Below are 25901 nucleotides of genomic sequence, written 5' to 3' on the forward strand. Positions count from 1 at the left end.
AAATTAAATAATAGAATACGACGTTTCGATTGCAACACAAGCAATCATCATCAGGTATAATGAAATAGCGACATAAAATCTAACCAGAAAACTATAGACAGACATATTAGCAGACAGATATCACCAAGATACATAGCGAGAGCAACACAGGTAACACACAGGTAACAGCGTTAATTGTGTGTTGACCGACCCTCTGTGTTGTATTACATTACATTTCGATATTTTACTAGGTTATTTAATTTTAGTGTGTCCTTCTCCTGATTTTCAGGCTTGCTTGCCGTGCCATCGCATTCGCAGCACCACGTCTGTTGACCACTCATTGATATGCTAATTTTTTCTCTAACCCTCCTCCCTCTCTCTGCCTCCGCCCCCCCCTCTGTCTATTTAAGGCCACCACACAGAGACGATCACCCCTCTCTGTTACCTGTGTTGCTCTCGCTATGTATCTTGGTGATATCTGTCTGCTAATATGTCTGTCTATAGTTTTCTGGTTAGATTTTATGTCGCTATTTCATTATACCTGATGATGATTGCTTGTGTTGCAATCGAAACGTCGTATTCTATTATTTAATTTAATTTATTATTTTATCTTTAGACGTGACTTAACCGAAAGAAACAAATAATACGTCACGAAGCATGCGGCTCTGGGGGCCACTGGTTTCCGACCCCTGCCCGAGACAAATAAATGACAGAGACCTGCCAGAACTACATCTCCCCTCGTGTACTGCACCGGCGGGGTTTTTCTCCAGGTTATACAGCCTTTTCCTCCCACAAACTCTAATCAAGTGGAATTCTTGACCGAGCGTTCAAATGCAGCAGAACCCTTCCTGATAGAGTCTTGAGACTCTACGAGGATTTGCTGGGTAAATATCTGGCACTAAAGTAGTAGTATTATTATCATTTTGGCCGATGTGAGACTGATGCCAGCGGGCGTATTCAGGGCTGTTTAGTCTGGAGGCGTCGCGTTTAAACAGCGAGTGTGTTGAAATAAAATGTAAAACAGTATATATTCAGAGACTCGTCTAGGGTGATAGATATCCTTACCACCCATGACACGGCAGGTCAGGCCGTCCTGCATTTCGCGATAGCACCAATTACTACAATTATTGTTCACGGAATCAAAACCAAAATAGAACAGGGGCTCACGTGTCACGGGCCGGAGCCCCCACCCCTCCACCCCTCCCTCCCCGCCCCCCCATCCTCCATCACCCACCCTCCCCCCTTACCCCCTCCCCACCCGCTCGTGATTGGACGGTGATCTCGAGTGCTGTGAATGTAAATCGCTTTTATAAATCACGGGCCGGATTTGTCCACCGTCAACATTACCCGCGTCGGCGTTCTCCAGTTGTGCTGCGCGTCTCCCCGCGTGGCTCGACGTCCGACGTTTCGCTCCACGTGCCGGGAGCTTCTTCGGTTCCTTAACAATCTCCCAGCGCGACTCATCCTGTCGCCTTCGGCTTCATCGGCATCTAAAGCTCCCCCCCCCCGAGCACGTGATGCGCAACGTCGGACGACGTGGTGGCGAACAAGGCAGCCCTGCAGCACGATATCACCTGTCCCTATCCAGCAGGTCTCACGCTGGCACAAGTACAAATCTCACGTCGCGCTAGGAGAGAATTCTGCACTTGTACCGCGCGCCCTCAATACACACACAGTCCGCTTCTCCTACAACGCCGCGTGGCATTCACAACGCGAATTGGATATATAACGCGATGAATGTATTAGGCAACACGTGTTTTATAACGCGGATGGTGAAGTGGAAATAACGCAATCGAGTGAATGGAAACGACGTAGGAATAAGCGGTCGTACGCGGCTGCCTCGGCGTAGCATCACACAAGGCATCGGGATGCTGCTGGATGCTTCGAGATGCTTCTAGATGCTACCCACGCACCTCAGTCTTTGTTCAGCCTGCATACGCATCTCACGTGTTTTCGCGGACTGTGCTTTACCCTATATTATACATTTTCACGCATTTTTTTCTATAACGCGGCGTTCTTCAAGAACGCAACACCGCGCTATCGGAGAACAAGAACTGTAGATATCGATTTCTGCCTCCGTCACGGTGTCTGTATAATCCCTGGCTCAGAGCAGCAGGGCAACGCTGCCACAAGCGGTTGGCAAATTGTAAGAATTAAAAAATAATGTTTTTTTTAAATGCCCAGGAAGTTAACTTACATGCGGTAACGCATTGAACATTCAATGCGGCATGTTATCGTATTTCCAATTAGAAATGAGAGAAATTGCCCCGCTAAGATTCGTGGAAACAAAATAGATATCGTCATTGTTATTCGATGCAGTGTAAAAGAAAATATTGGCCGTGCTCAATTTATTATTACTCATTCACAATAATAATAATCTTCAGCGTTTTGTGAATCCACTGGTGGATGAAGGCCCTGCCCACGCTGCTGTCAATCATGGGGGGGGGGGGGGGGTTGTTTGACCATACTTCACCACGCTGGTCACTGCAAGGCGTGTGTAAGGCAGAGCAGGACCGATCCAGGTTTCGCCGTGTCACAACGCCGCCGTACATCGCTTTTAAATCCTGACAGGTTTCCCTGCCATCAAACCGACATGTGCCGTCATCCAAAGTCTCCAAAGTCAAAGTGATTCCTTGTCAAATGAGCTACGCACAGGCCTGAGTCAGTGGCAGAAATTCCTCATAACCTGCGGTCGGGGCCGAGTCTGCCCATGCGACAGCCACTGGACATCCGTGAAACTACCGAACATCTATGGAAAATAGCTCATCGGATTCCTTCTAGATTTGAAGCTTTCGTGACTGCAAGGATTCATACTTAGTTCTTTCGGTAAAGTCACGTAGGTGAAAAATGAAATTAAAATTAATAAAAAATAAAATAAAATTCACGACGTTTCGGAGGCAACACAAATTTCCGTCATCAGATGGGACCATCACAGCCAGATTTGCTGCATCAAGTGAGGCAGGGATTCCTCCAGCCTAAATAAATATTCTGATTCGGACTTCCCTCACGTTAGATGATCCTCTGGAGGGACCCCACTTTCTAAGCGGAGTCAACATCCCCCCCCACCCTAACGAGCATGATTTGACCTCTCGCAACCATCCGATCGCTGGCCTGGCCCTCTATACCGCTTAGCCACCTGGCTCACGAACCCAACATTTTTCGGGTGTACAGTGTTCAACAAAACATTCGCAAGAATGCAAAAATGGATGCGGCCAGCCGTGATGGAGCGGCGAGGCTACGGCTTAGGCATCGAGCGATCCTTGGGACGGGTAACGAACAAACTCGTCTATCTGGTCACGCGAAGACACACCACTGCATTCCGTAACAGAGGCAGTACAGCAAGTAGGCGACTCGCCCAACAGCACGCCTGTCAACCCATACGGTTTAACCCGTATTCTTGTACAGGGACATTGAGTTTTCAGGTCCATATGGTTTACAGCCGTTTAAATACGGGCAACATTTTTGGGGTCTTTTTTTTGCGTTTCTCCTTTGTGATGGGACTTTGTAGGATGAACGTTGAGATCTGCAAGGGGCACGGGGTGACCAATAGGGTCTGAATTGGTCTGTAATAAGGTAGGCACTTGGTAATGTGTTGACAGGTATGCAACAGTGTGATGGCATACGTGGCGACCCGAATTTTGTATTCAAATACAGGAGAAAATTGGAAACGAAGAGGACGAGCAGGGGCATGGAAGGAGATGAGAGAGGCGAGATGAGCCGTATCTTCTGCGCACAATGAAGACGATGTTATCTCATCCGTGGCAGCGCCTCATGACGATGACAACGATGTTATCTCATCCGTGGAAAAGTGCCCACGCGCTCAAAGCCACCAACCGCCCGTCGATTTTTTTTTCCTCCTTCTCGTCGACGGCGCTCCGGGCTGAACGGGGCTGCCCGTAGTGGTCACGGGCGAGGCCGTTTGCGCGCCACGTCGGGGAAACCTGGGGCGAGCCTTCGACGAAGGTGTCTCCCCCCGTGTCTCCCCCCCCCCCCCCCCCCGAGGGAAAAGGGGACCACCAACAATTCTGCTGCCTGGCGATTTCCCCCCCGCCCTCCTAACAAATTAAGCCGTCCGCTATGCGTACGTTATGTTGTGATCGTAATTTGTATTGTGTGTTGAACCTCTTTCGCGCCGTACGTAGACAGCCGTGCCAATCGGAGGTGCGCACGGGGGGGGGAGGCAACAACAACCTACGCACACAAGAAGCAGTTCGGCAGTTATATGATCGTGAGTTTAGACAAAACTATGGTTTCCCCGCAATCTTTTTGCATTATTTTTTCCGACTCCCGTGCCTCTCTCTGGTCGATGTTTTATGTCGGTTCGGGGCCACAAAACCTAGGGGGGGGGGCTGAAGAGACTCAAACCGGTCCAAACCAGTGCAGAGTTTGCAATGCGTAAGCAAATCAGTGGATAGAATGTCATAATTTATCGCGGCGAGACAAGGGCCCACGTGTTTGTTGTAAACGTTCATTAGCAAATAAGTAAGTTTCCCTTTGACATTGCATTGGCAGCAGTGGTGCACAAGCAACGCTCACAATCATTAATCTATAACACCGCACCCAAAAAAGGTGAAATAATTCGCAACAGCCCCTGCCATGAAGTAGAGCCACCGTTTTAAATTGTCGCCTATTACATATGTAATAAAGGTCGTTGAGGCGACTTCTGGAATCCGTCTTTTATTCAACTTGTATTACAGCTTTCCTTCACGCTGCTGGACAGGCAGCGTGAGAGGGATAGATAGAGAGAGAGACACACCGCCACATGGCAACCCGGAGCCCCGTTCCCGCGTGGCCCCCTTTCTCTGTTCGTTCCCGTTCTGACCACGTGTCGTTCGTCTCCACTCCTATTTAATACCCGGGTCACGTGGTACGTTTCCACCAATCCTCGTTAGCCTCCATGGAATATTCCAGGCTCCCTCGTAAGTTCCCGGGACCACGCCCCTGACTCATCTCCCCATTGGCTGTGGCCAAAGCCAGCAGAATCAATCCTCTACTTGCAGCTGTCACATTTCCATTACGTCAGGGCCACGACCCTAGGCTTCCCCCCATTGGCTATAGACTAGGACCGGCAGAGCCAATCATCATGACGAGTTGTGATATGGATATATCCTCACATTACACATATTTAAAAACATTTACCCTTATAGCGGACAGTGTTGTTTCCCAAAATGTGTTGTGTTTTTTTTTTTACTATAAAGCACCCCTAATGGCAAAGTCGCTTGGTCTGTAAACACACACAACGTTCGTCTAACGTTGGCGCGTCGTTAAAACCATGTGGGGCGGGGGGAAGGTTCCTTTACCGGGCGATTGTTCCACCTTGAACATGCATGGGAGTTCTGGTGTTACGTTTCGGCCTCACCTCGTGCAGCGAGCTCGGTTTTGATGTGTACACACAGATGCGAGTATAGCTGCAAGACAATGCGCAACTTTGTGGTTTCGCATGGCAGTGTCTATATAGAAACTGCATCTCAAAATGGCATTGTATAGCGACGGCAGGAATCATTATTTTTGCGGGACGGAAAACGACACTCGCATAGGTGTCTATGTGTGCGAGCCTGTGGGTCCCGTCTCCGAGTCTTCGGATCTCTATGCGGGTTCATGCAATCCGATGTTAGTCCATACAATACAAATGTTCATGTGTATTGTACACGGCATCTGCATGCTCCCCGCATCTGAACAGTGCCGGATTATCCTTGTAGCAAAAGTAGCTACACGTGCTACGGGCCCCGCACTTTCAAGGGCCCCGCGCTAAATGTTTTCAAGCTATAAATTCCGGTTCAGTGATTCCGCACTTGCTCTATTACTATAGTACTATACCGCATTCAACTTTTATGAACGACCGGGTGTTTAAGGTTAGCGATTTGTCATATTATCTGGCTGTATAGCAAATGAAAAAATACAATAACTTTACTATACTTACGTGTTTTTTATTTGCTTAGGGCCCCTTTATAATATATGCGACAGGCCCCGCACTAGCTTAAGCCGGCACTGCATCTGAAAATGTTGCAGAGTAACAGCGGGGGACATGGGTAGACTTCCTGGGAAAGGTTTCAGAATCCCGGGTAGGCTGATGTACTAAAATGTAATTCTATTTTGGCCATGAAACAGACCCCGATTTCATCGTTATGACTGCTACGTCCATGGACTTGCTCCACCCTAGATTCAGGACCTCCCTGTGGTCATATATTCCATCAAGATCGTTAAGACCTTCAGATTTGTGTGTCGCTATCCCGCGGTCGAGGCTTCACACTTGGGGGTGATCGTTGCCATTGCAATTGCGGCCACTTGAACTCTGGAACTCGTTGCCTTTCGAGGTCAGCACTTCCGAGACTTTTACAAAAATATACAAATCTCGACTAAAAACTTACCTGTTTAAAATGTATCTCTATCTCTTTATTTTCAACCGTCTTTCTCACTTCTTCTTTTCTTGGTTGCCGTTAAACTATTTCCGCCTTTCCATGCATATCGCCCCGAGAACGATTGTTTAATGGCGCTTTAAACAGTTAAATTATTATTATTAAAAGAGCCAAATCATCCCGCCGCAGGACCCTCCTGAAGGCGTCTTTAGACTCAGCGAGACTCTCTGGGATATAAACAGGACACCGATTTACTTTAATCAATTGGCTGTCCACATTGCCCGGATAAAACTGGAAATCCTGGAGGCCCGCATTTGGACTCAGGACTGGCAAAAAAACTATGTGATAAAGTGTATGGAAATAAGGTGCATATTATTGCGTAAAACACCGATACACACGCGGGAAGGCGACCAATAACACAAGGGGCTCAACTTTGGGGAGTAAACTCACAACATTGAAAATGGGTCGCGAAGTTTCGCTGGAGACTACATCCAGCATCATCAGGTTGTTAACAGGAGCTACTCTCCAACAACACCGGTGGTGCTGCATGAAGCAGTCGAACATTTTGCACGTTTGATTCACGTGCCACTTTTATTTCATTGACTGTGCCGGGTGCATGGAGGGTTTAACGACAAATGTTTTATACACACGAACTCGCCCAACATAAAGTGATGAGCAGACTCGTAATATTGGTCGTGAGAACCTACGTATGAAATTCACATTGAGCATTTTGCAAGCGAGGATTTTAAATTACCAAAATGAGCCCCACACCTGTATTATCGTTCTATTAAAACTAAACTAAAACAGTTTTTTGTTATTTTACCAGGTAAGGCCCACTGAGCAATACAGCTCAGTGGGCCTTACCTGGTCTTAAACGGGTTTTGGTCGCAAACGGGTTTTGATTCCTTACCCGTACCCGTACCCGGCCGCACCAGGGTCCCAAACGGGTACCCGTACCCGGCCGGGTACGGGTAGCCGGGTATCAGGTAGGGTACGGGTATCGGGTACCCGATTGCGACCTCTGCTGCTGGTAGATAACAGTCCTCTTTATGTAACTGCACAAGTAAAATCGGTAACATCTAATCCATGGGGCCCATTCTCCGACTCGCATTACCCGCCGTAGATGGAAACGTTATCTTTCGACAGAGCAACATCCTCATGCCAACGTGTAAATACGCAAAACGAGAGTTTGCATGAAAAACACAAAATGAAGCGAGCCAGCGGGTCACTTGCCTGCGTTTAACCAGCTGGGATCTCACCAAGGCTGCAAGTGTCTCGTTTAAGGAGCGGTACGCTTTGGGTCACCGAGTCTTAATCAAATGCTATGATCAAGCCATGCAGGAGGACGGCCTGTCTTGCCCGAATAAAACAATGCGGTCACGAGTTCAGTATGCACACAATATACAACCAAACCTATATCCCCCTGTCTGCGTTTCCATTGGTGCACAAGCACAATTAACAACAACCCTCAACACATTCGTCAATTACACTGTGGGCCTTAAAAGTTAACAATATGCAACAGATAACGTTTTGGAGAATGGTCCTTCTTCATTGATCAGATAAATTTCGATTTAAAGCTTTCGTGACTGCAGGGATTCATATTCTTGGTTATTTTGGTAAAGTCACGTAGAAGGGAAATAATAAAAAATTAAAATACAACATAATAAAATTAAATATGATGTTTTATTTTATTTTTTATTTTTATTATTTTTTGTTTTTATTTCATTTTATTATTTTATTATTTCCCTTCCACGTGACTTTACCGAAAGAACCAAGAATAAGATCACAGATAAATAACCCAGAGATATTTGAGTAAATGATAGCTAGAGACTGCACCGCAATATATACACCGTGGGGCCCCGATAGCAATTACATTTCGACAATGTTCTTGCCATCCCAAAGTTAATCATCGGAATAATTGTCCTAATTTACAGCCCTTTGTAAAATCCACCGCTGGATCACCAAGACCTCTCCACGGCCGTGCCACGGGAGATGGCGATGACTTAGGGGGAGGTCTTCATCCAGCAGTAGATTGCGTGCGAATTATTTCCCTGACAAAAAGAATGAATAATTCAGATGCCTGATTTGTACAGCATCGTGAGATGCCGTCGCATTTAGATGGTTCATAAATGCAAATTATGTGTGTGTGTGTCTTTGTGTGTTTGCATGTGTGTTTGCAAGTGTGTTTGCATGTGTGTTTGCATGTGTGTTAGCGGTAGTATAGCGGTTAGCATGAAGCACTATGAACCTGGCGACCCGAGTTCAATTCTCGCTCACGGCCAACACCAGTGACGACTATATGACCGGTCCTGGGCCTCCCCTAGGTCGACTCGGCCTCAAATGAGTACCTGCTGCGGTGCGTAAAAACAAAACTACTAGGGAGACAAAGACGGCTGGGCGTAGTGCTGGCCACCCACCCCCCTCGTTTGTTGTATCGGCCTTCACATTAGGTGCTCGCTAAGAGCACTTGGCCAGGCAGTCTGCGACAGGAGGGGGGGGGGTTTATTTTTGTACGTGTACGTATATGCAGTAAATGAATGAATCAGGCGTCACTTCGCCACGTGTGTTAATCCTTACAGGAATGGAACCCGTGTCACGAGTTTCAGAGAGCAGTGCGCGAACCTCTCTCCACGAAAGCTGCCATACGAAAAAAAGACCACACACACACACACAGACATCGACAGGTGGCACAGTTGGGGGCACAGGTGGTGCATCTGCCGGTGATCCCAGTCTGTTTACCCACAACACCTGGGTCTGTCCCGTGACACGTCATCTCTACAATGTACAATACAGGTGATCGATAATTAGCCGGTTGTTTCCAATATTATCCGGCTGCCGTGCCGCGCCAATCCGGCGAAACTACTCAAAAGGCTGTAATCGACACGAGGCCTCGGCAAGGTAAGGTAAAAGGTAAAAACAACGAGCCTACCTTTACCCTACCTTTTACCCTTACCCCATACAAATTACCCGATTACAGGGTGATTACTGGGGAACTACACGTGAAAAAGGTTTGTAACAGGTAAATGCTGGGTAGAGTGCGTTATTCATATAGAATACTCTCGATGATTCCAATTTTAAATGGAGGCCACGGACTGCGCCACGGAGCTTTTAGCGAACGGTAAACACAAGGTGTTTACCGGGTAATACTTCGCGCTACCATTACCCTACCCTTTACCTTAACCCTTTGCATGTCGACACCTTTACCCTTTTACCCGGTAAAAAGGGTAAATTACCTTACCTTGCCGAGGCCTAATCGGCACCACGTGCGTGACAACAAAATAGTAGCTACGGTTGATTACAGTGTTACATTTTGTATGTAGTACATTATACACTACATACAACTTAAACAATGATAATACTGCACATATATAGATCGCCCCATGCAGTCTTCGAGATTGGAGTGGCAAGTACGTTACGGTAAATACGGCCACTTTTGAAAGTGGGACGTTTCTTTTTGCCAAAATTTCACATCGTAAACAAATTTAAAACACTCAAGGAACATGTAACAGCACCTAAACACACAATGGCATACAAGAATGTGCAAAGATTTGATATTTTAAATGATGCGATTATCCGGAGTTTTTGAACATCCGGCACCCTCTCCTTTCCAGGAAGCAGCCGAATATCACTGGTCACACTTTTTCTGGCATAAGGTATTCCCACGGTTTTAAGGTAATTTTGGGTTGCTGATTCCAAATCTGGCATACGTTTTTGTCTATCACATCAGGTTTTTGAGATATCAAATATTGCATTTTCAATAAAAACTGCGGAAGAAAAATATTAAATAAATGTGGATATCTACATAAAATTATATTATAAACACACTATCCTAAAAATACAGCGCCATATTTTAACACTAAAGCAGTCACTGACTCGCAACAACTTGCAATCATAAGTGACAGAGTTAATTTCGGGTAAAATCAATGAAAATGGGGTATGCCGATAGCATAAAAATGAGATGTGATAGAGCAAATCTGAGATCAGATTTGGAATCAGCACCCTGAAATTAGTCTAAAACAGCTGCAAAAGTCCAGGCCCGAAAAAAATTGTTTTTTTTTTTGTTGACCAGTGTAATCGATTATCGACCTAACATCCTTATCAGCCATGCTCAATCCACTGCTGAACACAGGCCTCCCTCCAAGCAGTCTGCATCTCTCGCGATGATACCACCACACTACACACACACAGCACGATGGACCCCACCCAGCAGCACCCTGCATCTCCTCCCTCGCTAACTCCCACACACCACGGGTGAATGTCCAATCAGCCACTCCGCTATCGCTCTCGACCATCGTGCACGACCCCTGCGAGCCGCGCGTGACGCGTCTACAGACAAAGATCCCCCCCCCCGTGTAGCCTTAACAGACTGTTGGGAAAAGTGCTGTTAGCGAGCACCTATGAAGGCCTCGAACGGTACACGAGGGGGTGGGTGGCCAGCACCACGCCCGGCCGCCTTTGTCTCCCCAGTGGCGACGTTTACACATCGCACCAGGTACTCATTTTAAGGCCGAGTCGACCTAGGGGAGGCCCAGGACCGGTTCGGATAATCGTCAGTGGTGTTGGCCGTGAGCTGGAATCAAACTCGGGTCGCCGGGTTTGTAGCGCAGCACGCTGACCGCTGCACCACCGCTCCCCACGACCACCCACACACAGACACGTCGGTGATGGTGGGTCGTTAATTGGGAGCGGTGGCGCAGTGGTTAGCGCGCAAGGTGCGATTCCCGCTCATGGCCAACACGAGTGCAGATTATCTGAACCGGTCCTTGGCCCCCCCCCCCATCCCTCCCTTAGGTCGACTCAGTCTCAAATGAGCACCCTGTGCAGTGTTGTAAAACATCGCCACTGGGGAGACAAAGGCGGCCGGGCGTGGTGTTGGCCACCCACCCCCTCATGTGCCACAGTGCCGGTGTAGCCTTCATAGGTGGCGCTCGCTAACAGCACTTGCCCCAACAGTCTGTTATGGCTACACGAGGGATATCCGTCTGTGCTGTCACACAGTACGGCAACCTCAAATTATCATCACGTGCTACTGATGATATCGGTGTCCACGAGTGAGGTGGGTGGAAGGAGTGGCGGGGGAGTGCAGGGGGGGACGGAGTTGGGGGGAGCGGATTTAGTGGGGGGTCGGAGTAGAGGGGGGGGGACGGAGGGGGGGCATCATTGCCGGGAATCGAACGCGAGTGGGTCACGACAGGTTTATAGTGCGGCGCGAACCACAGCATCACCGCGTATGTACCCCAGAGAAGCCTCGGCGCGTCTAAATATGGTTATCTGGAGGGAAACAGGCCTGCCGCCGTGTGAAACACGGACAATTAATTATTATTTTAAAAACCAGAAACATCACCCGAAAAAAACACTCCACCAGAAAGACACTCCCCTAGACACACACTCCCCCAGACACACACTCCCCCAGACACACACACACGTCATTGTTGTCTACGTGTGCACCCATCCAGCAGTGGATTTCAGCGAGTTACGTGTCGGAGAGAGGGACCCCCCCCCCCCGGTACACGAAAGCGAAATGCGTTTTCTGTTGCCGCTCATCAGCAGGCCACAAGCCGTTTTGGCAATTTCCAGAAATGCAACGTTGGGGTAACGTCAGCGCGTGGTTGGGATCCTGCGGGTCCACGTATGATCATGAGCGGAGTTGGGACACCTTTATCAAACTGGACACCATTATAAATTTATTGCCCAACCCCTGCCCAACCCCCACAATATAGAAGTGAAACTCCGCTTACGCTTATCGGTGTCTATGCTCATGATATACAGGGTATTTCAAAGAGATGGACACAATTTCAAAGCAGCATATTTCACGATGGCAACATGTTACAATTACACAAAAAGTTACAAACGGTTCAAAGTTCTACTAACCATAAATACTCTGTGCCCTCCACCTGCTGTACGGACAACATCGAGACGATAGTTGAATTCGTCCCAAACGCCTCTCAAAGCGTCTCCTTCCACTGAAGTCACCGCTGCCGTGATTCTGTTTTTGAGGTCATCCAGATTAGTCGCTAATTGTGGCACAAAAACACCTCGGCCTTTGACGTATCCCCACGAGAAAAAGTCGCAGGGTGCGGTGATGTCTGGGGATCTTGGGGGCCAAGAGTGTAGCGCCAAGTCTTGGGGTCCCGTGCGACATATCCAACGTTGAGGCGGCGTGTCACTAGAAAACGTCGAACCTACAGGTGCCAATGTGGCAGTGTTCCGTCTTGCTGAAAAATGAAGTCATCGGAATCTTCATCAAGTTGTGGAAAGAGCCATTTCTGCAGCATTTCGAGATACGCTTGCACCGTGATTGTGTTTCCCTCGACAAAGAAAGGGCCATAAACCTTTCTTTGAGAAACGGCACAAAACACATTCACTTTCAGGGAACTACGCTCGCGCTCGACAGTTTCGTGTGGATTCTCTAATCCCCATATGCGCACACTGTGACGGTTAACTTTACCGCTGAGATGAAACGTTGCTTCATCACAAAAAATCAAACGCGGCAATAAGCTGTCGTCCTCCATGTTCTGTACCATCGCATCACAAAATTCTCCACGCTTTCCTTTGTCACCTGCACGAAGAGCCTGTACCATTTACAACCGGTATGGTCTCATGATTAAACGTCGCCTTGACACGCGCCAGACAGTCGTGTGAGGGATCGCAAGTTCTCGGCTGGCACGACGGGTGGACTTGCGCGGGCTACGCAGACAACTCTTGAATTCTTCTCACGTTTTCCTCTGAGGTGCGTGGTTGCCCTGTGCTCTCCCCCTTACACAAACAGCCTGTTTCCTCAAATTGTCGGTACCAACGACGAATGCTCTTTGACATTGGCGGATCAATGCCAAAACGCCGTTGAAACGCACGCTGCACCGCAATTACGGATTCAGTCTCGCTGAACTGCAGAACGCGAAACGCCTTGTGTTGCGGGATCACCGTCTTGCGAATGACTGAGGCTAGGGGCTGTTTGTGCGCTGGCAGAGGCATCTGGCGGTAACCATTTGAAACTCTATGCCCCGCCCTCTCTCTATGCCCCGCCCTCTCTATGCCCCGCCCTTTCAAGTGGTAAGCATTTCATTCATGGGCAGTTCGTGGTTGCAGAGATATAGCGATTTCAAATCGGGTCCATCATTTTGAATCATCCTGTAAAAACAAATACCCCCCCCGCCACCTTCCCCGTATAGACTTCACGGACTGTTTGGGGGCAAGTGCCGTCAGCGAGCAGCTCATGATATACAGTTACTGTATACACATGCGTATATGGCACGTCCTCTATAAAGACTTGCAGATGGATGGCGTACAACATTTGTATTTGCTACGTACAAATAACTCATACAAACGCCCACTTGCGTTGTCCGCGTTGACGGTAACTGTTCGTTCGATTAATTGGTCACGAGTCGGGAGGGTTGCTGGAATTAATTCTCCTCATTATTCCTGTTCCATTAGGTTTGGGGGGGGGGACGAAATCGTAATGTGGCGAAGCGTTGCGATGCGATTGCTCCGTTAACACTGAAAATACCTCTCGTTCCAATTCAGTCGCATCCGTACACACGTGCCGAACACACTGGGTCGGCGAAGTCTCAGAGCCATAGGGCACACGGCCAACGGGCGCGACTGCCCCGGGCCCCGCACTTTGTTGGGAGGGGGGGGGGTTGCCCGCGCTTAACTGTCAGTGTCAGATGTAATACTTCCGGTTTAGTTTGAAGGCATTTGGGGGCGCCCACACCGAGTTGGGATTTTCCCCCGGACCCTGAACCTCCCCCATGGACGGACCTGGTGATGCCGAGACGCGTCCCATTAAACAAAAAAAACACTCCTGTTAATTTACCACGATGCTCTGTAGGTGGGTGTGAAGGATAAAAGGGGTGCAGCGGATAATAGGGTACACGGCTGCCGCGAGGGTTTTTCCACCGTCTGATGTAATGATGAAAAATTACAAGCCAGTCACAGGCCGAGGAGAAGAGGAAGGTTCTGGGGGGGGGGGGGGGAGCCTGCACTTCATCCGAAGGAGTCGGCAGCAGCACGGAAGAAAGGAGTCGGCAGCAGCACGGATGGCTGAGGGGAGTTCCAGAATGTGCAGGAAAGCAGAGGAGAAGGGAGAGCGACCTCCCAGCGAGTGACCGTTGACTGGGGGTTTTGACAGAAACCGTTGTAGCCGTGAACCTATACAATGGGTAGTGGGGCTACAAAAGGTCGTCTACTGAGAAAAAAAATAAGCACAAAGATGTTTCGGCTGACGGGAATTCTTCAGCAAAATGTTGAGGTTGATAGCAGTACGGTTAAAAAAAAATACCACGGCGAACTGGTGATGACAATGATCGTAGCGACGAGTGGGGTTCATGACGATGCTGCCGATACGGCTTTAAAAAACAAAACATCGGGAGGATGTTGGAGCGTGCTGTAAGATCGAGCGCTACGAGGCCGCTTGGTTAAAGAATTTTGAAGGCGTTCTGGGGCGCTAATAGTGGACAGATTGTCTCAATGAATTGGAATGATAGTTCTCTGACTTTAAATAATTATTCATGCATTCCAGAAGTTAATATAAAGCAGTTTTGTCTCGCTGCATAGGAATAAGTTCTCAAAGTTGTTTAGAATTCTGGAGGGTAATCCAGAAGTTAATAATGGACATATTACCTCACCGAGTTTCAACGGAGTCCAAGTTTGAAGAATGATTCACGCATTTCATAAATAAATAATGGATGGCCTTTATGTATCGGTTTAATTAAACCTAATATACTGAATATGGCTGTAAACGTGAGTTACTCACCCAAGGCAGCTACATTACAAAATACAAGTGGTTCAGTGGAATTGTGTTCAAATAATAAGCGTCTGAAAAAAGAGACAATTACTCAAAATGTAATTAAAATTTAACTAGACCAGGGGGCGGTGGCCAAACTTCCTAACCCTACGAGGCTACAAACGCAAATCTAAACCCGCACGTGGCCGAGAACCACACGGCAGCGGTGTCACGTGGGGTGGTCACGTGGGGTGGTCACGCGGGTGCAGTTTTTGCTCTCGCTGGTTGTCCGAGGAATTCGATATTTTTTTGGTAATTTGCAGAAGTAACCCCCGAGAGCACTCGCATCTGATGCCAGGGGCGAGTGTCCCAGGCAGCGTCCGACTTCCGCCGATGATTCCTGTTTAAAATGAAGTTCAAAACGAGAGTTACAAATTGGATTGAGCGGGGGTCAAGTGAAGACCGCCGGCGAACGCTACCGTGGAGTTCCCCCCCCCCCACCGCGAGGTTCCAAATCAAAGCCTCATCGAGGTACCCCACGACTGCTCCACATGGCTCCGTTCTGCCAAGAAACCCGTGGTGGCTCCATCATCATCGTCGTCATTCGCTTCAGAACCGCGAGCACCCGCTGCGGCATACCCCATCCACAAGCGGGACGTTAAAGATGACGATCGGCAGTGCAGCGACTTCGGCCGCCCGGAACCGCGCCACGGAAAGATATTGCAAACAATTGCATCGTTCTATGGCCCCCTCTCCAGCGGACTGGACAGTGTGAGACGCACTACTCCCCCAAGCTATCGTATGGCTCAAACTTAAACCTGCCATGTGCCAGAGAAAGACCTGGAGAAGTTAAAGTGTTTCCGCATGTCTATCGAGACGCACTTGGAACTAATTGCTACTGCGGTTTTTATATAACAGGTAAGTCCCCACTGAGCTATAAAGCACTTTTTCAGAAGCGGCCTGGCCACAAAGGATAGCTCGAAGAAGTGGCTTATCATGTGGACATTCATATCAGCCGAATACTGTAATCACACGTTTCTAAATGTGGTGGAAAAAACGGAGGACCCGGAGAAAAAATCCACACGACCACAGGGAGAACATGCAAACTCTAAATATACTCACTTGATACAGCTGTCGTGCTGTGACGGTTCTACCTGAAAACGGAAGCTTGTGTTGCCTCCGAAACGTCGTGATTTTTATTTTATTTTTATTTAAAAATTTTACCTACGTGACTTTACCGACAAAACCTAAGAATATGAATCCTTGCAGTCACGAAAGCTTCAAATCTAGAATTATACAGCAGCCGTCAGGGTAACAATCAAGCCCACGACCTCCTGTATACCAGGCAAGGCGTTAACATCTCGCCACGGTGGCAGTTCCCAGCGACTGCCTGGAAGGAACATTTTGGCTAGCAGGCCACAGTGTGGCCTCCCCCTGTTCGCTGTATTCTCCAAATAATTAGACGCCCCAAAATGTTGGACGCACACCCTAAACAACGTATGCGCGGTGTCAGTATAGTTATACAAGTCTGGGTCAAACACACACACACACCTACTGGATCATATCACGCACCCCAAAATTGTCCTTTAAAAATACGGAGATTTAAATAGGAGGGAATAAAATATGGTAACTACTTGTTACGAACGATACAACAGATGATGCTGTGTCCTTCGGCCCTTCCACCATAAAGTGATAAAAGAGTGTTTATATGGGTGAAGTGGCTTGGTGCTTCAAAGGTCAAACCACTGAGCCACCACTCCTGAGCCCCTGGGTTCACATCTGGGTTTCAACCACCTGTGATTAAACCGGGCTCTCATGTGGAGTTAGTTGATGATCTCATCGCAGTCATCAATGACTTACATATTGACTCATATTGTCACTCAAGAGACCCATAAGACGTACACAGAGGGGACCATCGAACTCTCACGGAGACCCAGGGGCTCTCAAAGACCGAGTTGTGATGAGAGCTTCAAGCGTAATGAGATGACTGTCTCAACTCGGTCACCGATGACCGCACACATAAACAACCACCACATTAAATTTGGTGGAACACTTAATGTATCTTTCTTTCCTGACACTTAAAAATGTCAGCGTATTGACCTACGACGAACATTGACAGATGACGAACATTCTTTGCAGGGCAAATGAAAGGTGTTGCACCGAGTGTGGATAAACAGGCTTAGCTCAAGTCGCTCAGCAAGTGGTTGTATGACATCAACTTCCCTAAATGCAGGGTTCGTAATCCAAAGTTGCAAATACAAAATGGAGTCCCCCGAGAACGACACGACACGATACCGCAAGTTGGAATGCAAATTAGGGTCGGGGAGAACACGCGCCGAGTGGCCTCAACTGCATTTAGACTTTACAATGACACACTCATTCTATGGTTCCATTATTGCCTAAAAATAGCAGTGGGCCGCTTCGAGTTGGTGACGAGGAATCATATATGCACTCCAAAAGTCACTTTTTTCTGACCCGCCACTCGGCACTGACGCGTGCAAGATGTTAACGGCCTCGCCTGGTGTACATGAAGCCATGGGTTCGATCCCGACCCTGGCGCTTGTATATTTGGAGTTTGCATGTTTTCCCCGTGGTCGCGTGGATTTTTCTCCGGGTTCTCCGGTTTTTCCCTCCACATTTATAATTATCAATGTGCGTTCACAGTTTTTGGCTGCTATAAATGTCCACCTAGTTGAGCTATCATTTGTGGCCAGGACGCTTCTAAAACAGAGTTATTTCACTCAGTGGGCCTTACCTGGTAAAATAAAAAATATGTTTGTTTGTTTTTATAGTTTGTTTGTTCTAGGCATCTGTGAAAAAGAGCTTAATAGCTCATCGAATTTCTCCATAAATAAAGATTCGGAATTCTGATACATGCAGCAATGGTGACGTCATCTCAACATGTATTTAAGTACACCTTGGAATATGGCGCGATATTATTTTTTATAGGATAAGACTTATTTCGCACCGTGCGTAGCCATGTTTGCACGTACAGTATGCAAAGTATGCTGGAAATTTCCCAATGTGCTCATTCGACTCGAGTGTTCCCTCTTCCTCATGGCTTGTTGAGGTACGTATGTACAAACCCTGCGTTCAGAGTATCATTTATGGCCAGGTCACTTCTGAAAGAAAGCCATACAGCTCAGTGGGCCTTATCTGGTCAAATAAAAACGCTTCGTTTAGTTTAGGGTCACGAGTGGCTTGGTGGAAGAAAAAAATGTGTTTAAGTTCCGGAAGCTAAAAGAATGCACCTTGCACGAAACACCACATTTAACCCTGCGACTGTCAGTAGCTTGAGATGCGGCTGCATTTCAGACACCATACCAAACTAAATTGCTGTTGTCAATACGAAGTTCACCATCGACAGCCATGGTCATTCTACTGCTGGACGAATGCCTCCCACCCCCCAAAAAACCCACGACCGCCTTTCGTGAGCGACCCCTACAAGAATCGGCCACACCCACAGGAACCGATTTCATCGGACGCATTCAATTTTTGCCCCCCACCACCACCGCGACCACCGCGACCACAGCCACAACCAACTGAGACGAAGCCGCATGTATTTCGTAAGACTACAAAATAAATAGAATCTGCCTCGGAGACCGTCACTCGACAAGGGGGGCAAACGCGGGCAGGGACAATCCATCTCCCTCGGTACCGCGTCCACACACCCCGACTTTTGAATCCGTTACTGCGCTCGGGGCGAGAAAATTGGGCTCGGTGTCACGAGCGGACACCCCCCAGGGGAGGGGGGGTGGGTGCCTAATGGCACACAATTGAATGACCCACATCGCATCTGCAGCACACGGCGTCAATGCTGGTTCAGTTTTATTTACGGTGGCAGAGTTCGCCCCCCCCAGCCCCCCCCCCCCCCCCCCCAGCTGGGCATCCGAACCCATCATCAATTGCTGGATGACGGCCTCATCACGCCGGGGACATCACTCACGATACAGCGATGCTTGCGATGTCACACCTTAAGACGAGCCGATTTTATCGCTCCATCTCCGCGATTGTCGTATCTCCCCCCTCCCCCCCTCTAAAGAAAGTTGTTTCCATCGGCTGCCGCTCAGTCATTCGTCTCGCCCATTGGCCATCGCCTCGTCAAGGAGCACAAACCCTCACCACGTGAACTCCGATCGTCCTCAGAGGGCTTCTCTGCTGGGCCATCGAACAAAGAAGGTGGTGGGGTCACGGCATCGCGTGATTGCAGATGCGCTTCGGCGGCCGTCTGGAATGCTCTTTCTTCCGATTTTAGGAAGCCACTGTAGCTGTGCACTTTTTAATAATTCAGAATGAAACCTCTTTTCTTTAGACCTGCTTTTTGTGTTTTGTTTGTTGTAATTCCACCGCACCTCCCATTAGCAGGGTTGGCTACATACGCTGACACAGACGGTCAACGTACACAGACATCATCCCTCACCACCGTGGGCCGTTTTTCACAAAAGCAAATATGACGCCTAGCGATGCACACGTGTTCCCTGTTCCATGCCTTCCCATCTCCTTCATAATCTCTCCACCCACACGACGACAAACTTGCACAAACACACACACACCGTACCGTACTCGCACGTATACAACCTCGGAAGAAAGAAAAAAAAACTCCCACCCACCTCACGCACAAAATTGACACGCACAAAAAAATAACAAAAATCCCCCCCCCCCCCCCGTACAGCCTTAACAGACTGTCATGGCAAGTGCTGTTAGCGATGCACACGAAGGCCCGAACGGCTCACGAGGGGTTGTGTGGCCAACACGGCCTGCCTCCCCGCCGCCAAGTACTCATCGAAGGCTGGGGTGACCTCGGGGAGGGGGACTAGCACTGGGACTGGTCGACGAAAATCTGGGTGGTGGGGAAACACGGGAGGAGAGGAGACACACAGCGGAGAGAGATATCTGACTCCACTGATGAGACCATGTATGTTGAAACCGGCACAGGGTTTTGCTTGGGCGCTGCGGGGGCGAGATGTTAACTACCTCGCCTGGTGCACAGGATGGCGTGGGTTCGAGCCCCAATACAGACGCCTGTATATTTGAAGTTTGCGGTGTTTCTCTCCCCGTGGCCGCGTTGATTTTTCTCAGGGTCCTCTGGTTTTTCCCTCCACATTTAGAATCAACGTGCGTTTAGAGTATTTGGCTGCTATACATTTCCACGTGATAAGCCACTTACGCTGAGCTATCAATTGTGGCCAGGTCGCTTCCGAAAAACAGCTACGTAGCGCAGTGGGCCTGACCTGGTAAAATAAAAATTTGTTCAGTTTAGTTTATAGAGTCATTTCTGCTCAAGTTATTTGTTTCCAGAATGAGAGTTGTGGAGTCGATGGGTTGCGTCAAGAACATCGTTGTTAAATTTTGATTTAAAGCTTTCGTGACTGCAGGGATTCATCTTCTTGGTTCTTTCGGTAAAGTCACGTAGAAGGGAAGTAATACAATAATAAAAATAAAACATTACATTTCGATGTAAAGCTTTCGTGACTGCAGGGATTCATCTTCTTGGTTCTTTCGGTAAAGTCACGTAGAAGGGAAGTAATAAAATAATAAAAATAAAACATAATAAAATTATTACAACATCGTTTTATGTGGACAGGTATATGAAGGGGTGAGGGCGTATCATCGGCTTATCAATTTGATTACTGAAATTCTCAACAACGAAGCCGATAATCATGTCGAGTGACGACATCCGACATTACACTTTGTACAGCATGCGAGCAAGAAGGTGTGGCCCTCGCTAACAGCACTTGCCCCAACAGCCGGTGTTGACTACATGGAGGGGTGCGCCTTTGCTTTTGTATGGGGCTGTGTTGGGAGTGTGAGTCTCGTCACCTATAGCTCTGGATTTACCCAACAGAAACGCAGCACTGATCTTTGCATAGCTGGCTTAAGTTTCACACCTGCATGGGCTGTGTTTGGAGATGGAATGGGAGAAGTGTCAACAACGTTATTTGAAAAGTTCTGCGGTTTCTGTTGTGCCGTGCCGGCCTTCGTTAGGTGCTACTCGCTAACAGCACTTGCCCCCAAACAGCCTGTTAAGGCTGCATCACGATCTTTTCAGACGCACTTCTGCGGCCGTCTGGAACGCTCTTCCCTCTGACATTAGGAAGCTACTGGGAGCTATGCACTTTTAAATCATCATCCAGATTGACAAACACATTTCTTTAGAACTTGTTTTTTTCGTTTAGTTTGCGGTCCTTCCCCCGCACCTCCGATTACCAGATTTGGCGACGTACGGTGCGAAAGAAGTTCAACATACAGAAGTGATACGAGACAAAGACAAAGACGCCGGCCCCATGTAGTCTCCACAAGCCGTTGGGACGAGCGATGTTCGCTCGCGCCTTTGAAACAGCCGACACGGCACACGAGCTGGGGGTGGTGCATGTTCAGCACCACGCCCCGGCCGCCTTTGTCTCCCCCGTACATACTGATGTTTACACACTGCATACATTGCTCATTTAAGGCCGAGTCCATCTAGGGGAAGCTCGGACTTCGGGGAAGCCCGGTTTTAGTGAATTGCCACCGACGTCAACCGTGGCCGGGAATCGAACTCGGTTCGCCGGGCTTCGTAACTTCGGTGCATCACCCACTGCACTGCCATACGAACTGCCACCTACACCTGGCGTGTGCTATAACGTCACCAGGTGGCACAATGGTGAGCACAGCTGGCGCATCTGCCGGTCATCTCAGTCGACCCATAACCACCTGGGTCTGTCTCATAACCTGCTGCCGAGCTTTCGACACTCCACGTGCACCTAGCCTGGCACAAGCGCTGTGGGGTGGGGGCCATTTAAAAAAAAATCCAACTGGCTCGCCGTAAAATCCAAGTCAGATGCGATGGATAAGCTCGTGACACCTTTTAAAAGTCCATTGCGGCAACCGATACGACCCACGACACCTCCGCAGAGCGCGAGGCTAATTTTGGCTGTTGGTTTGTTTGAGTTTTTTGTATCGGATCTGTACTCGTTGCTCGGAGCTTCCCCAATAAAAAAAGGCCAAAGTGCCGGCAATTTAAAGAAACAGTCACAAGACAACACAAAGATTGGGGCCGCCCCGTATGTACGATGAACTTCTTTCGTAACGTGTGTAGCAGCCTACCGTGGCGAATGGCAGGTGCGGGGGAAGGACAACAAACTAACACACACACACAAAAACGATTCTAAATAAATTATTGTTCAATCTGGATGCGTTTAAAGCGCAAAGCTCCAGTGGCTTCGTAACATCGGCATGAGGAGCGTTCCAGACGGCTTGCAGAAGCGCATCTGAAAGCGCCTTAGCAGACTATTGGAGCACGTGCTGTTAGCGAGTGGCACCTATGAAGGTCGGCACGGCAGACGAGGAGGTGGGCGACTAGCACCACGCCCGGCAGCCTGCTGATATCGTTTACACACCGCACCAGGTACTCATTTAAGGCCGAGTCGACCGAGGAGAGGCCCAGAACCATTCTAGATTTGAAGTTGTCGTGACTGCAAGGATCCATACTCTTTGGTTCTTTCGGTAAAGTCACGTAGGTGGAAATAAAAAATAAAATAAAAATTATTTTCACCAACGTGACTTTACCGAAAGAACCAAAGAGTATAGGCCGAGAACCAGTTCAGATAATCGTCACTGGTGTTAGCCGTGTGCGGGAATCAAAAAACGGGTCGCCGGATTCGCATTGCAGTGCGATAACTGCTGCGCCACCGCTCCCCATGGACACAGACGCGCGCACGTACACAATGGGAGGGAGAGAGAGAGAGAGAACCCCTTAAGCGAACAACTCCATTCCAACTCTATCGCGTGGCGTTGCAAATCACCCCACCACGCACCGCACAGCGGTCCAAGGGACACAGCGCGCAAGCCCGTGGCACGGATTCGAACCTGGGTGTTCGCTGCGTCGGTGGTGATGTGCGGACACGTGGGGGGTGGGACACGTGGGGTGAGTGCGGTGTGTGTTTGTGCTACGAATCCGCCTACTCGGAGCTCGATTCCCGGCCACGACTATCATCAGGTGACAATTGACGTCTGAACCGGTCCGTGGGCGTCCCCTAGGTCGACTCGGCCGAAACATGAATACCTGGTGCAGTGTGTGAACACGCGCGCTGGTTGGGGAGACAAAGGCGGCCAGGCGTACTCCCCTTCACAAGTAGCACCTCGTGCGCCGTTACAAGCCTGGAAATAGATGCTCCCTCGCAGTACAGTACTTCCAAAAAATGCTGTATGGGTGATGGTTATCACTCTGTTTAGAGTGGCGGGTGAGTGTGGTTGTGTGCGTGCGTGTGTGTGATTTCAAGTGTGCGGAGCAGGTGAGCGGGTTACAGTATGTGTGGTGGGGAGCTGTGATAAAGAGTGCGTGAGTGGGAAGTGCGATTGGCGTGTTAGTGGTTGTAGGCGAGTTTAACCCGTCGGTTTTCGCGACCAATGTCATCCATAGTATAGGTTTTTTTGTTGGGGGGTTAGATCGCGTAAATATATACACTTGTCGTTAAACCCACCACCACCCGCGACTGCCAATTAGTAAGGTTTGTCACGTACACGGAACGTGCCAATTCGTTGCTAGGACAGCAACACCGGTGCGTTGAAGAGAAAAGCCACATTTTACAATCTGAGATGGTTATAGATGGACTGTGTAAGGTGGACGAGTGGGTAAGCGGTTTTGAATGTGGCTGGGTGCTTGCATGGCTCGGTAAATAGGCTGCGTGTTTAACGCATAGGTGGATGAGTGAGCGAGCGGGTATGTGGGTGCATTGATGGATGGCGAAGCGGTTTTGTGTTGGCATGTGGCCGAGTGTGTGGGTAGGTGATTAGGCGAGTCGGTAGGTGATTAGGCGAATTGAGTGGATGGCCCATTTGAGAGATAGTTGATGCGGTCGACGATTTGATAGGCGGGTTGCGAGTGATTAGGTAGACGACGAAGTGAGCGGTTAACTGGTACGGCGAGTGGATATCCCGGCAGGTGAGCATACAGGTGAGCATACAGGTGAGCATACAGGTGAGCATACAGGTGAGCATACAGGTGAGCATACAGGTGAGCATACAGGTGAGCATACAGGTGAGCATACAGGTGAGCATACAGGTGAGCATACAGCTACTCATAAGGGAACCATTATTGATTTGAAGCGTTCGTGACTGCAGGAATTCATACTCTTTTGGTTCTTTATACCCACGTGACTTTACCGAAAGAACCAAAGCACATCAGGAGCGCTCTCGTCAGGACTCACGGTGCAGTCTCCAAGTTACATTATCCACTCTCTCTGCATGGCATATCTCTGCGTGCGCTTCGAAGAAGGTCCGTCAGTGACACGAGACGTCGCCTATTAAATATACTTTTTTTTTAACGTCAGGGCCACTGCGCACGGTTTAGTTATTGACGAACGTGTTGAGTTTGCCGTCGATTGTTTGCCGTTAATAATTTCTTGTCAATCGTGTTTGGGCGCCACTGCCAGCAGCAGCGGCAGCGGCGGCGGCGGCGGCGTCGACGATGTCGTCGTCGCATCATTTTGCTTTCAACATCTGGCCGCATCGTCACGGAGCGCGTCCGAGTTTGCGACCCACGCGGCTTTGCTCGCAGGGCGCAGATCGTCGGCAGCCCACCACGCTCCCGTCCACCAAGCCACCAAATCCCCGCCGGCGACTCTCACCTTTCTGCGTCTGCCACGTCGTGTAGAGAGACACCGACACGAAGGTCGCCAGGACCAGGAACGTTGCCACCGTTCCATTCCTGAGTCTCATGGCGTCGTCCCGCGCGGCATGTCCTCTCCTCTCGCCGCGTCCCCGAGCCGGTTTGTGGGGGGGGTGGGGGGGGTCCCTGAGCAGCAGCAGCAGCAGGAGGAGGGCCTCTGGCTAGGAGCCCCGAGATTACTCAGTGGGGGCCGCTGGGAAGCAAATGCGTTGGGGGGGGGAGAAGGGGGGGGGAGAAGGGGGGGGAGCCGAGTGCGGAGAGAGGCGCCGCGCCGGTGTTTTTGACCGCCGCGTCCGGTCTAACCGGTAACAGCCACCGTTCGCGGATGAATGAATGGGTGGGTGAAGATATGATGGTTCGGTGGATAGGGGGTTGGGTGGGTAGGGGGAGGGTTGGATGGGTGAGTGAATGGTTGAGTGGATGGTTGAGTGGGTGGGTGGATGGTTGAGTGGGTGGGTGGATGGTTGAGTGGGTGGATGGATGGTTGAGTGGGTGGGTGGATGGTTGAGTGGGTGGATGGTTGAGTGGGTGGGTGGATGGTTGGGTGGGTGGTTGAGTGGATGGTTGAGTGGGTGGTTGAGTGGGTGGATGGTTAAGTGGGTGGGTAGGTGGTTGGGTGGGCGGATGGTTGGGTGTTTGTTTAGGTGGATAAATGATTGAGTGGTTGGGTAGGTGGCTGGGCAAATGGATGGATGGTGAGTGGTTGAGTGGATGGTAGTTAAAGTGAGTGGATGGGTGGTTAAGGTCGTCGGTTGAGTGGACAGATTATTCCTCGTCTTGGTGAACTGGTCAACCGATGCCGATGATGATGATGAGGAGGAGGCAGATGAGAATGGGTCGCTGTTGCTGCTGTGTTGATCAGTCGCTGATAAAAAATGTCGAGTCGAGGCTGCGCTCTGCTTACAGAGCGGTCGGGGAGATGACAGCGATTCGCGAGATAGTGATGACGATGACGACGACGATGATGATGATGATGTTGGGGATGAGGCGGTGGTGAAAGAGGTTTCACAGCAGCGACAGCGCTACAGTCGCTTGTTCGCCGTCAGTCGCGGCCGCTCTGGAGCTGAATGAATGAAGCAGCAGCAGCGGCTCGATTGTGGTGGCGACGTTGGTGATGATTGTGGTGGCGATGGTGGTGGTGGTGGTGGCGATGGTGGCGGCGATGGCGGTGGTGGTGGCGGTGGTGGTGGCGGCG

At 49.4% G+C, this 25901-nt stretch overlaps 1 protein-coding gene across 1 annotated transcript in view; it reads right to left on the reverse strand.

The window, feature by feature from the left end:
* LOC144937602 (alpha-1,3-mannosyl-glycoprotein 4-beta-N-acetylglucosaminyltransferase B-like) overlaps window positions 1-25020 on the reverse strand; it is a 125012-nt gene extending 99992 nt beyond the window's left edge. Inside the window, exon 1 of the mRNA XM_078864930.1 lies at window positions 24666-25020. Within this exon, the coding sequence (XP_078721056.1) occupies window positions 24666-24756 (91 nt within the window). The 5' untranslated portion in view covers window positions 24757-25020. The remainder of the gene's footprint in view (window positions 1-24665) is intronic.
* Between the last annotated feature and the right edge of the window lie 881 nt (window positions 25021-25901).

This window comes from Lampetra fluviatilis, chromosome 19 (genome assembly GCF_964198595.1).
Source record: "Lampetra fluviatilis chromosome 19, kcLamFluv1.1, whole genome shotgun sequence".
Taxonomy (NCBI): domain Eukaryota; kingdom Metazoa; phylum Chordata; class Hyperoartia; order Petromyzontiformes; family Petromyzontidae; genus Lampetra; species Lampetra fluviatilis.